This window comes from Dromiciops gliroides, chromosome 2, assembly GCF_019393635.1.
Source record: "Dromiciops gliroides isolate mDroGli1 chromosome 2, mDroGli1.pri, whole genome shotgun sequence".
Classification (NCBI taxonomy): domain Eukaryota; kingdom Metazoa; phylum Chordata; class Mammalia; order Microbiotheria; family Microbiotheriidae; genus Dromiciops; species Dromiciops gliroides.
The window spans coordinates 319169412-319183139 of NC_057862.1; the positions used below are offsets into that span (position 1 = coordinate 319169412).

Sequence of the window (13728 nt, forward strand, 5' to 3'; positions counted from 1 at the left end):
TGTGTGTCTAGCACAGTGCTGGGTGAAATGAATTGGAAAAGAATATTGGGTTGGTAGTTCAATCTGAGTTCATGTTTTGCCTTCATCTACCTTCTATCTATCTATCTATCTATCTATCTATCTATCTATCTATCTATCTATCTATCTATCTATCTATCTATCATCTTCATAGTTGTGTGACCATGGGCAAGATATTTCACTTTTCAGCTTCAATTTCCTTATCTGTAAAATAGATTCAACCATCTCTGTCCTACCAAGCCTCCAGGATAGATATAGGCTATAATGGCTATGAGAGCATTTTGAAAGCTGTAATTATATGAGAAAAAAATGACAGTTATCCTTTGGTAAATCCTGAGATGAAGGAGACTAAGGCCCTCTCACTCATTTCTCCAACTCCAACATATTCTGTTCAGACTCTCATTTAACCACCCTGGCCCTCAATTTCCTTATCCATAAAATGAGGAAGATGGGCAGGCTTTCTTAAACTTTTCCCACTCTTGACCCCTTTTCGGGGAAGAAATTTTTATGCAACCCCAGTATGCAGGTATATAAAATAGGCACACATAACCTTTTACTGCTGCCTACTTTTTCGTGACCCCCACAGTTTAAGAAGCTTTGGACTAGATGGTACAAAAAAAGGTATGATGAAGACACTCCCAGTCCTTGTCTGAGCTGTGAAGGCTCTGGCCTTCAGGTTGAAAGGTAGGTAGTCGGTGTGAGTAGTAAGAGTAGAATTGTTCCTGGAGGCAACTGAGGCTCATAGAGGTCAAATAATTGATCCATACAGCTAGCAGGTGTCAGAGGTGAGGCAGGCTTCTCTGCCCAGTGTGGCAGAGCCTACCTCATTGGCCAATTATAGAAAGTAGCTGCAAGATGTAACTTTCAGACACATCTCAACTCCTCCTTTCCTTTCTCGCTGTGGGTCAGACAGTTGGCTGCTTGCCATTTCTTACATCTTCACTGTGCCAATGTTTTCTTGGACTTTTTAGAACTGGAAAGAATCTTGGAACTCATCTTGTTCATCTAGGAGGAAGTAGAGCCCCGAAGGATTGAAGTGACTTGCCTAAGGTCATCCAGTGATTCAGTGGCAGAGGTAAGACTCAGATTCGGGTCTCCCGATTTCCAGCCCCTGGTTGAGTGGGTTCAAGGGACCCATTTCCCTCCAGGCCAAGCCAGGGAAAAGCTCTAGGTGGGGAGGGGGAGGGGAGGGATGGGGGCGTGAGCACGCAGCCATCCTTGGCTTTCTCACTTGTCCTCGACCGGAGCCCCTTAGCCCCTCGCCGGCCTTAGCCCCTGCTCCCTTTCAGAGCCTCCCTCGCCTGGCCAGGCCGGTAACTCCCCGCAGTCGGGCGGCAGCGCGTGCGCCGCGGAGAGAGAGAGAGGCAGGCAGCAAGCGGGCGCGGGCGCGGGCGCTGCGGGCAGAGGCAGGCGGGCGACCCGGAGCAGCCACGAGCCAGGCGCTCGCTCTCTGCACGCGGCGCCTCCAGCGCGGGGGGAATCCGAGAGGGGGCGGGAGCGGAGGCGTGAGAGGGAGCATCTGGCCGGTCCCGGGCCCTCCAGGATGAAGCGGCGCCAGGCATCCCACCTGGGCGAGGTAAGAGGCAGCCGGACGCGGCGGGGCTGGGCGCGCTGGAGGACTGTGTGCCGGGGCTCCGAGGAGAAGGGAGGGGGCGAGGGAGGGGTGCCCCGGCGGAGGACTGATGCTCCCTGCGCCTCGGGGGTGCTGCAGGCCACCGGCCCAGCCAGCCAGTCCCCGGGTGGCACAGATGGCGCGGGGATGACGGGTTGCCTTGGCAGGCACAGGTGGGCTCTTTTCTAAGGGCCGAGGACTGGGTAAATACTGACGGAGGCCGGCCAAGGGATTGTGGGGTTGTCCCAGAGAACAGGTGTCTGCATTTGGGAGGTGTGGCTGGATTGGGGCGGGGGGGGGGTGGCTAGGGGACCCGGGAGAGGCCGAACCTCTTGCAAAAAAAAAAAAAAATCCCCAGTTCTACAAAGGTATGTTCTGGGTCCTTCTACACCACGCAGGTTGATGGTTGGTTCGGAGGGGTGTTAAAACCTACCTCCTTCCCCCTGCTCCCAGATCTCTGGGCATTGGACCAGAGAGAGCAGGGATCCAGAGGACGGTGAGCTCTATGTACCTGGATCTTCCCTGGAACATCCATGGACTATCCCTGCAGAGGGAACCCTTTTAATTCTCCCTGCCAGTCAGCTCTCTCGTCTCATACGATCGAAGCATTTGTCCTTCACCTGCTCTCTTTGACCTGTCTTCCCCTCCCCCTCTCCTGTATGAGGCTAGAAAGACTGAGAGAACGGTCTAGAGCAGGAGATGGAAGGGGAACTGGGGAGGAAAGACCAGGAGAGTTAGAAGTGAACACCAGGGAAAACTGGATAGAAGCAGTAGGGGTGGGTAAGCAGAATACAGAGAGGAAGAGAGGGAAGCTAGAGGAACCAAGAAAGATGGATACATGAAAGAAGGAGGACCTAACTAGGTCAGGTTCCAGTCCTGATCCTCTCCTCATCAGTGTTGCTGGTGGTATCAATTTAGCAGAAAAGTTAAGGGAGATGGCTGATATTCACAAAGCCTGTTGACATTTGCAAAATGTTTTCCGTGGCTATCTCATTTGTTCCCCACAGTAGTCTTACAAATACTTCAAATGTTAACTCCATTAAATCCAGCTGAGAAAACCCAGACCAAGGAATGTTAAGATAGCCTTGCAAGGATACAGGAGTATTCAGCAGCAAATGGGTACTCCAACCCAGGTGCTCTGACCCCCAATTCAATATTCTTTCCACTCTGCCAAATAGGGATATAAGGAAAGCAGCAGTCTCCCTTGTGTTTCTATATTTCTGTCTGATGAAAAATTGCCTTGTTGGGGAGAGAGAGTTTATGAGATTTAGGATACTGGGGCTGTGGGAGTATGGAACAAGAAAGTTTCTCATACTTTGGGGCAGTTTCCAGCCCAGAGAAAGTCTTAGTTTGATTTCTCAGAGGTAGAAATTTATCCTCTCTCACCTAATTATTCTACCTACCGCAACCCCCCCCACCCCCACACACAAACACACCTCAACCCCTTTTTGATCAGGAGATGGGCACATACCTGTCTGTTACTGAGCTCGGGTTCAGACTCAAAGCCCATTCCCATCAATATTGTGGTGAGTGGGGCCGGCATTCAGTAATGCTGAGCTATTTATCATCCATTTTCTCTCCATCTATTCTACTCCCTCAGCCTGAAGCTGATCTCTTACTATTTCCCTTTTCACTTTACCCAGTTCCCCCCACCTCTTCCCTCCAGAAATCTCCAACCATCAGCCACCAATAGTACCCTAGTCTGGAAAGAAGCCAGAGGACTGTTTCCAGAAAACTACAGTTGGGTTGAAGCTATTTGTTCTAGGAGCTAATTTCTGGATCCCATGCTCCCTGTAATGTGTGATTCCTGGGAGGGGAGACAAATATTTTACATACATAGCTGTATCTATATCTACATATACATATTCACACATACTTGTCATACAAACTGAATGGAGATGGTAGATGCCAGTGTAATGTAAGCACCAGTAGGTCCTGCCAAGGCTTTGAGTATGGGCCTAGTGAAGAATTATGTGTCTGCTATCTGAGGACCAGTCAGCCCAGCTAAGCATAGAGGAGCACTCATCACCAGAAGGTTTGCCACCAAGCAATTTTTTTTTTAATTTTGCAAAGGGCTGTGGCAACTCGATGAAACTATCTAGTGAGATGTGGACAGGTTGTGGTCTGTGCTAGCAGCAGGAACATTGGCAGCACTAAAATCACAGTTCTTTTGAACTATCAAAGAGATACAGAATCACACATATAGAAACACATATATACTCACAGGCCTATGTGCTAATGGATTTATTTATTGCACGGTTAGTCTTGCCCTATTTTTTATAATACCTTTCTTCTTCTTTTATATATTAACTCATTCTGTTTTGCCAGCCTATGAGGATTAGGCCCATGGTGAGACTAAGGGTCCAGGTAGCTAAGTCCAGGCTATAGTCCCACCACTAGGTCCTCTTCTCCTCCCTGTAACAGGGACAGGCCTCCCCCTGAATGGGGGGAGGGGAGGGGAGGGTGGAAATGAGCTGTGAGCATCCTACTCTCGGAACTCTTTGTCACCATGGAAACAGAGCGGAAAAGGGCAGCTTCTTCCCAGGGAGTGGGGAGAGCGGCCTCATTAGCTGGTTTCTCTGGCTGCCTGTGCCCCTGGAGAGGGGGTTTTGGGGTGGTGCTGGGCCACCTGGCATCCTATAAACTCTACCTGTTCTCACTAGCAGCTACTCTTGCCCCAGCCAGGCATCACCAGGCCTGGTGTTTTCCCATTGCTTTTAGGACTCAGCTGTGAAGGAGAGGTCCTAGAAGAGGGTTAACCAGGCAGAAGGAGAGGAAACAGGCCTGGAGTGCCGAGGGCTTGGCAGGGAGCTTGTTTCTAGCAGATCTAAGCTCAGCTGGAAAAGTCACTATGATGCATGTGCCACGAATGGAGTGGAAGAGCAGCTGAATGGTTAACCCTTAGTGCTCTCCCTCTGCAGTGGCTGCTATACCACCATTATCACTCTCACTCTCACTGTCACCATTAGGAGCACTGCCACCATCAGTGCCTCCATCGTCACTGTCAGTGAGGTTATTCATTTGGAAAACATCGTGTCTACTATGTCAGTCAATTAGTAAATATTTATTAATTACCTACTATATGGCAGGCACTTTCCTAAGTGCCAGGGAGACAAAGGCAAGACACAGTCTGCTCTCAAGAGATCATGATCTATATGACTAGCAGCACAATTTAGGAGACAGAGAACCAGCCTGGATGACTGGGGCAACCTGGGTTCAAGTTCCCCTCTGACACAAGGTGGCTGTATCACCCTAGGCAAGTCAGTTTATTCAGGGTTCCAGGTCCCTCTCTAAGACTAAATTACAAAGTACCTTCTGACCCGTACTGGTAAGGAGACATCTCCCCAGGGAACTTCCTCTGCCAATGAAATCAGAGGAAAAAATAATGTACAGAACATAGTACAAGGAGAGGTACATCATTATTCTGGGAAATCTGTGACTTCATGTAGTTATTCCCTTTGACAATATAGATCACCATCCATCTATACCTTCTCATCCTCGGTAACTCTCATTTACATCCCCTCTTAAGTTCACACGGAAAGACCACCCAATATGCTGGAAACCTTCACATATTCTTCAAATTTCATGGGTAGCAATGATGTGAGTCTACAGGCTTAGCTGTCTATCAGTTACCTCTCATTTGTGCTACATGGAAAACCCATTCTTTCTTTTTTTCCTGGTTGTACATTCCTTTCATGATATCTTTGCTTGTAATGCATTTTGGTCTGCTTGCGTTCACCATGCATCTCTATATCACCCATTGGGGGATCCTCAACTTCAATTCTTTGGAGACCATAGTGTTCCATGACTCACAGCCTTGTGGTATTAGAGTGCTGGTGAAAAAAAGGGCATTTGTCTCAGGGAGAAAAATGGGTTCAGAAAAGAATTTTTCAGCTTCCCAAATACAATCTGTCCTACTCTCCTCCTATCTCTCCTCCTATTTGATTCTGGGCTCAGCTCATCAGCATTTTGCCATGTCAGTCCCAGAAATGCATGGATGAATGCCACAGGTTACCCATCCAATTGCACGTCATAGTCTGGTCAATAGACGTTATATCTCTACTTAGTTTTTTCTATACAGATAACTGGGCCAGACCGACTTGCACGATCTTGGATCTCACTCAGAAGACTCTGCAGTGTGCCAGGGTTTGATGCAATCAGCAGAATGTCATCTGTGACCAAGAGCATAGAGAAAATCCCTTTTTGACATGAACTCTGCTGGACTTCTCTATGACAGAGCCAAATGCTTTTGGCAAACACATCTCCATGTTTTATGCTTCACTTGATAGTAACAATCGGAGGGCTGTAAAACAAAGTTATTTACGCTGTTAAACCTTTCGAGAAATCTTATATCATTTGGACACTGTGTTGGAGGGGACCTTTTAAGGTGGTATTTCGCTGTATTGAACCAAGCACTTTTTGTTATGGTCAGTGAATAACACAATAAACATCTATATCCTCTCCACTTTCCAGTCAAGTGGATGATAGTAAAGATGTGGTCTGCTGTGGAATGTTGCAGTGGAATATTTGCCTGCCTGATCCCAAGAGGTCCTCAATATTTTCACATAGATAAAAAGGAGCCATGTGGGTCAGTAGTTGAAAGATATTCAGCTGTCTGTTTTGGTAATAATAAACTTTGTGTTTCCCCTAGCTAGGTGACCGAGAGAATATCCAGGAGAGATACAAAATGTAAATAGAACAATAAGCCCTGTCCTCCTGGAAATTATAGCCCTAGGAAGGAGATGAGACACAAACACAGATAATTATTCAGTCACCACTTTCACATCAGCATGTTTCCCATCATTGCTATCACCTCCATCATTTGGCATGAGTGTCCAGGGAATGCTAAAAACAGTACTAGGCAGCAGATGGATAGTAAAACTTAACTCGACTCAGGAAGTATTGAGTATTGACCATGGATTACAACCTGATTTGTAATCCTCCATGAATTTCCCCAGACAACACAGTGAGAAAGAAAGCATCTTTTTTTAATTTCTTAAGCCTTTGGCCTGATTAGATATTAAGCTTCTTTTGTAACCTACTCTCTGTTGCACAAGGTGAATTGCTGAGTGCTTGGGAAAGATGAAACATGACGGCCTTCGTCACCAATTAGGTCTGTCTTTTGTTAGGAGCCATCTTCTCTCTCTTCCAGACAGCCATCATGGCTTTGCTCTCCCTTCCTTTCTGTCCTCGATACCAGGTGTTTCATAGGTTTCCCCAGCTCCCATCATTCTTGTGTCCAGACACTTAAGAAGCAAGAAAAGGTATCTGATATATGTCTTGTTTGTACATACTTGTTTCCATGTTGTTGCCTGCATTAGATTATGAGCTCTGTGATGGTAGGGACTGTCTTTACCTTTCTTTGTATCCCCAGCAGTTATCACAGTATCTAGCATATAGTGAATACTTAATAAATGCTTGTTGATTTGACTCAGACCACTTAATGTGGTATAGGTAGTAAGAGTACCCTTCCTACAATGTTGGGGGTGGGGGTAGGGAGTGAGGCTAGGTCTGACCTCTGCCCTTTGGATTTCTTCTTCTCTCATCCTTCTGGTACTTCTTGCTGGCAGCCTGTGACCCCAGACCTACTGATGACCCCTAGTGATCAGGGTGATGGAGACCTGGAAGTAGACTTTACTGCAGACCGTGGAAACTGGACAGGGAAGCTGGACTTCCTCCTCTCCTGCATCGGCTACTGTGTGGGCCTAGGCAATGTCTGGCGCTTCCCTTATCGTGCTTACACCAACGGAGGAGGTAGGCGACTCTGTGATCCATTCTTGCCCTGGGGTGGGGTCATGCTGACAGAGGAGCCTATGTGGATGGATCCCTTTTATGTGTTGTCTTCTCTCATTAGAATGTAAGTTCCTTGAGGGCAGGGACTGTCTTACTTGCTTTTATTTGTTTCTTATTTTTATTTGTCTGTCTATCTATCTATCTATCTATCTATCTATCTATCCATCCATCCATCATCTATCTATCTATCTATCTATCTATCTATCTATCTATCTATCCATCCACCTGTCTGTCCGTCTGTCTGTCTGTCTATCTATCTTTCTATCTATCTATCCATCTATCCACCCATCCATCCACCCATCCATCTATCTATCTATCTATCTATCTATCTATCTATCTATCTATCTGTCTGTCTGTCTGTCTGTCTGTCTGTCTGTCTGTCTGTCTGTCTGTTTGTCTTGTCTGTCTATCTATCTTTCTATCTATCTATTGGCATTGGGGCAGTAAAATGAAGTGTGATTTTTGCCCATTCCATAATTACTTAATTAAAAACTGTTTTAAATTGGGGGCTAAGAGGAAGAGGAATAGAAAGGGTAGGATAAAGTGCCAGAGAACTGAGCCCCAGACCAAGACTTTTTCAGCCTTCACTCAACTATTATTCTATAGTAGAAGACTAAAACCCCAGAAAACAATCAACTGTCATCATTCTTTCTCTTCTTCCTTTTCCTCTCCTATCTGGCTCTGTTCCCTCCTTTCCCTCTCCACTCTTTCTGCTCTTTTCTTTCTCCCCCCCCTTTCTCCTTCTCTGCCTTGATTCCCCCCCCCATTCTCCCTAACTGGGGGGAAGGTGGACAGTTGAAGACTTTATTATCTCTGACTAAAAATTTTACTCAAAAGGTGTGGGCCATGTCTAAAGCAGCACAAGGAGGGGGTAAGAATTCTGATAATGAGATTGAGGAAGCCAAGATAGTTCCAGCCTCTGGTCCTGATTGGATGACTTTAGGCAAGCAACATCTCCATCCCTCCGGGCCTGTTTATCTCTCTATAAAATGAAAGGATTGGACTATAAGATCTCAGATGCCTTTCTAATCACATCATTCTGAGACTGTTTCTACCTCTATAAAATGAAAGGATTGGATTATAAGATTTCAAATGTCTTTCTAATGACTCAGTCAAGTTCTTAGTTGCTACTGCTCTCTCCCTTCTCAAATCACCTTGCATTTAATAACAATAACTAGTAATTATTTAATGCAACCCTGTACACGTATTAACTCATCCTCTCAACAACTCTGGAAGGTGGATATTATCATTATCATTATTATTCCCATTTTACAAATGAAAAAACTTTAGGTTAAAAGACTTGCCTAGGATCACACATGAAATAAGTATCTGAGTCAGGATTCAAACCCAGGTCTCTTTGACTCCAAGCCCTGCACTCTGTCCACTGAGCTGCCTGGCTGTGGTATTTACTCATCGGTGTACATTTTGTAGTCCCATCCCCTCCCTCATTAGACTATAAGCTCCTTTAGGGCAGGTACTGTTTGCCTCTTCTCTTTCTAATGCCCAGTACAGCACAGTGTGGATCTCCATGGTCAGTGCTTAATGCTCAGAGAATTTGAGTTCTAGTTTAACATGCTATGCCTCCTCCAAACAACAGTAATATCTTCAAGATCCAATTCACCAATTCACCAATAACTTGTTAAACACTGACTTTATTCGGGCCCTCTGCTAGATGCAGGGGATACAAGGAGTCAAAAACAAACAAGTCTCTCCCCACCCCCACCCCCTCCCAAGGCCTTTCCACTCTCCCCACTGGTTCATCACTTAACTTTCCCAAGGTAGCTCAGCGCCAGCCTCTTCCCAGACCTTGGCTTCCTGCCTGGCCTCCCACTGGGATTTATGGGGGAGAAGGTCAGGCCCACCTAGGGCCTGGGCCTCCCCCACCTGCAGTTTGAAGGATAAAGGGCTGACTTTGTACCATGAGAAGCATTTCTCTCCTTTAATTTCATTATCATTTGAAATGTGCCCTATTCTGTGCAGAGATCTGTGCCTAGTGCTGGCGAAGGGACAGAGAGGAGCAAAATGGAATCCCATAGGATAAGTACCATAATGCAAAGTGAAAAGTACAAGCAAGGGCATAGGTGAGCACAAAGAGAGAAAAGATGGTTTCTGAGTGGTAGGCTCAGAGGAGGCTTCCTGAGGGAACTGGAATTTGAGGTGAGTCTTTGCAGGGAGCAGGAATCCCATAAATAATAATGGAAGAGAAGGGCTAAATGTAGAGACCACTCTAGTATTTTCAGTCATCCTTCAGTCACATCTGACTCTCTGTGACCCCATTTGGGGTTTTCTTGGCAAAGATACTGGAGTGGTTTGCCATTTCCTTCTCCAGCTCATTTGACAGATGAGGAAACTGAGGCAACCAGGGTTAAGTGACTTGCCCAGGGTCACACAGAAAGTGAGTGTCTGGGGCTAGATTTGAATGAACAAAAACTCATCTTCCCGACTCCATGCCTTGCTCTCTATCCACTGCACCACTTAGCTTCAGGAGAAGAAAATGGCAAACCACGCCAGTGTCTTTGCCAAGAAAACCCCAAATGGGCTCATGAAGAGTCAGACTCTACTGCACAACAGCAGCAGCAGCAGCAGCAGCAGCAGCAGCAATTCTCTTAAAACAGTCAATTGCTGATTTACTACAGTGCTGATCTGCATTGACAGAAGGGGTTTTTCTCGTTGGAAATTCCCTCTTCTAATGAAATCGCAGGCCCAATTCAATAATAACAGCTTACATTTCTGTAGTGATTTAAGGTTTACAAAGCACTTTCCTCGTGAGAATTCTGGGAAGAAAGAAATGCAAGCATGAGTGTCACCATTTTGAGATGAGGAAACCCACTCTCAGGGAGCTTAAGTGGCCCAGGGTCACCCAGCTAATAAATAGAGAATCTTGGATTTGAGCTCAGACTTCAGGACTTCAAGTCCGGTGTGTGTGTTTGTGTTAAACTGCTCCAAAGGTGGCGACGTCTTACTGGTATCCGCAGGCAGCAGGGGAAATAGCATTAGGGGTGGGCTGGGCATAGACTATCAGAGCTGGGAGGGACCCTCAAACAGAAGAGAGTGTCTGTGCTGGGAGATCATTAAGTCCACCCTGCTCATTTTATAGAGGAAGAAATAGGTTCACATGGGGGAAGTGACTTGTTCAGAGGCACAGGGAGAAGTGGGGATGAGGAGGTGGGGATAGAAAAGAGAGATGGGAGAGGGGAGAGGGGAGGGAGAGAGACCGAGAAAGAAGAGACAGGGAGGCAGGCAGAGAGAAAGAGAGACAGAGACAAAGAGACAGAGAGAGAAAGAGAAAGAGATGAAAGAGAGAGACAGAGATGAAAAAGACAAAAAGAGATGGAAGAGAGATAGATAAAGAGCAAGAAAAAGATGAAAGAGAAAGAAATGAGAGACAGAGAGGAAGATGAAAGAGAGGGACAGGGATGAGAGAAAGAAAGAGATGAAAGAGAGAGACAGAGAGAGATGAAAGAGAGATGAGGGAGAGAGAAAAAGATGAAAGAGAAACAGAGAGAAAGAAAGAGATGAGAGAGAGAGAGAGAGAGAGAGAGAGAGAGAGAGAGAGAGAGAGAGAGAGAGAGAGAGAGAGGAGAGTCAGAGAGGATGGGGGAGGGAGAAGGGGGGAAGGGAAGAGAGAAAGGCAGAAAGAACACAGAACTTCTTCACTTCTTAGCTGGATGTGCAGAGTGAGAGATTGCCCTGAGGTTCCCCAGCTGGTCTCTCTTCCCTCGCTGTCCTGTCTCCTCAGGTGCCTTCCTTGTGCCCTACTTCATCATGCTGACCATCTGTGGCATCCCGCTCTTTTTCCTCGAGCTCTCCCTGGGCCAGTTCTCCAGCTTGGGCCCACTTGCTGTCTGGAAGATCAGTCCTCTCTTCAAAGGTAAGGCCCATCATTTTCTCTGCAGGGCCATCATTCTGGCCTTCCAGCATCTCTCCCACCACATAGAACCTAGCACTGAAAGGGAGACAGCGAGTGTTCTCCTCTTCCAGCACCAGCCTTCAGCCTTCAAACTCTTTGAAAAGCCTCTGCCATCCAATCGTGGCTACTTCCAATGTAGGGGAAGATCAAGGTTCACAAAAAAGATTTTAAGACAAGAACTGATAGTATCTGAAAACAGATGGAAACAGATTTAAAAAAATTTTTTTTTCTTTTCCTCTTTGACAATTCCTTAATCTGAAGTTTGGGATTTTTCTTTTACTATTTTCTCTCACAACTAGTTAATATGGGGCTTTTTCTATGACTATTCATGTATAACTTATTTTGAATTGCTTGATTTCTTGTGGGCGGGGGTGGGAATGGAGGGAGGAAGAGAAGTTGGAACACAAAGTTTTTAAAAATTGATGTTAAAATTTGTTTTTACATATATTTTGGAAAATACAATTCTATTCAAAGGCAAAAAAAGACAATAGCTTTAGAGCTGGAAGGTGCTCAGAGATCAGCTGGTCCAACCCCTCATTTTATAGATAGAGAGACTGAGGCCCACGGGCAGGTACAGTACATAGAGAGTTGGACCCATAATCCAGAAGAACTGAGTTGAAATCTGGCCTTAGACACTTACTAGTTATGTGACCCTGGGCAATTTACTTAACCTCCCCATGCCTCAATTTCCTCATCTATAAAATGGGAAGAATAATAGCCCCTACCTCCCAGAGGTATTATAAGGATAAGAACATTTGTAAAGTGCTTTACAAACCTTCAAGAGCTACATAATACTAGCTGTCTTTGTTATCTTGCCCAAGGTCACATAGCTAGCAAGAGAAAGGACCAGGATTTGAACCCAGGTCCTTGGACCTATTTGATGCTCTTTGCCCATAGCATGATGACACGGACCTTTGGGTGGCGATGGGGTCTCTGAGTCACGGGGCCCACGTCAGACTGCCTTCCAAGGAAGCAGGAGGGCTGAGATGGCAGAAATGGGGCTGCCTCCACCGATCCCCTTGTGTGGGCCCTGCAGGTGTTGGTGTGGCCATGCTCATCATCGTCTCCCTGGTGGCCATCTATTACAACATGATCATCGCCTACGTCTTGTTCTACCTCTTCGCCTCCCTAACCAGCCACCTGCCCTGGCAGCACTGTGGTAACTGGTGGAACACGGACCTCTGCCTGGATCACCACGCAATGAGAGAAGCCAATGGCACACTGCCCCTCAACCTCTCTAACACCGTCAGCCCCAGCGAGGAGTACTGGAGGTCAGGCCAGCCGGCCAAAGGTTTGGGGAGGGAGGGAGGAGGAAGGAGGGATTGCTGCCCAGGACCGGCTTGTCCCGGACCCTGTGTCATGGCCTTTGGTGTGCCACAGTCCCAGTGGGCACTGTCACCTCACTCCAGAGGACTGTGGATTGGGATGCCTTTGGACAAGCCTGGAGCCAGAGCCTCCTAGCAAGCCCAGTAGTCCAACCCCTTTATTTTATATCATTGTGGTCCTTCAGCTTACCCATGGTGCTAGAACCCCTACAGTAAAGTCCTCTAAAATCATCGCTTAATGACAATGAACAAACAACATAAGGTTTGTTATTTTTAAAAAAGACAAACTTGGGATGTTTCAGGATTTCTTATAGCAATTTGAGAAACACTGCTATAGCATATGGTGGAAAGGCTGAAGAGGCAGTGGGAAAGATTGAGAGCAGTGTGAAAGGCTCAGGCCCTCTGCTTGTCCACACTGATTGATTGACCTGGCTTGAGTTATCCAACCTTTTATGCTCCAGGCAACCTTCTAAGACCATAAATTGCAGGGGGAGTCTCTGCTACCAATAAAATCATAGGTCTGGTCCAAAAATAAATGGAAAGACCTCAGAAATTGACATCAGGAAATCTGTTTGGATCTGGGGTCTAACAGACTTACTAGGTACATAACAGGAAATTTTGCTGGACAAAAAGACTTGAGAGCATGTGTTGGTGGGGGGAGGAAGAGGGTGTCACAACTATCTTCAAGTATTTTGAAGGGGTTTTACAGGAAGAGAGAATAGACTTGTCCAGCTCTGAGAAAATTGCAGAGAGATGGATTTCAGCTCCACAGTTAGGAAGAACCTCTCTAACAACTACAGTTGTCCCAAAGTAGCATGGGCTACCTTGGGAAGCAGAGGACCCCCCTTTCTGGAGGTTTGCAAGTGAAGGCTGGATGTTGGGGGATGCTGCAGAAGGAATCTTGTTCAGATATGACTTGAGTGGGATTATTTTCAAGGTCTCTTGTAGCAATGAGAGTCTGTTGGTCTTTAATTTCTCCTTACCCCAGTCCCCTCATCTGTTTTGGGGGAGATAATAATGTTTATATAACCATTGTATGGGTTAGAACACAGAAAATGATTTATGAAGGC

The 13728-nt window shown here is 46.3% G+C and overlaps 1 protein-coding gene across 3 annotated transcripts in view; it reads left to right on the top strand.

Annotated features, from left to right (window-relative positions):
• The first annotated feature begins 939 nt into the window (after positions 1–939).
• The window catches only part of SLC6A7 (solute carrier family 6 member 7), a 28788-nt gene continuing 15999 nt past the window's right edge, over positions 940–13728 (top strand). Inside the window, exons 1-6 of one of the 3 annotated variants that reach the window (XM_043984917.1) lie at positions 940–1093; positions 1308–1594; positions 6831–6894; positions 7201–7384; positions 11163–11294; positions 12370–12604. In XM_043984917.1, the coding sequence (XP_043840852.1) occupies positions 7222–7384; positions 11163–11294; positions 12370–12604 (530 nt within the window). In that variant the 5' untranslated portion in view covers positions 940–1093; positions 1308–1594; positions 6831–6894; positions 7201–7221. Of the gene's footprint in view, positions 1094–1271; positions 1595–6830; positions 6895–7200; positions 7385–11162; positions 11295–12369; positions 12605–13728 lie in introns of those variants that run through there. The other 2 variants (XM_043984914.1, XM_043984915.1) reach the window with 2 other exon arrangements.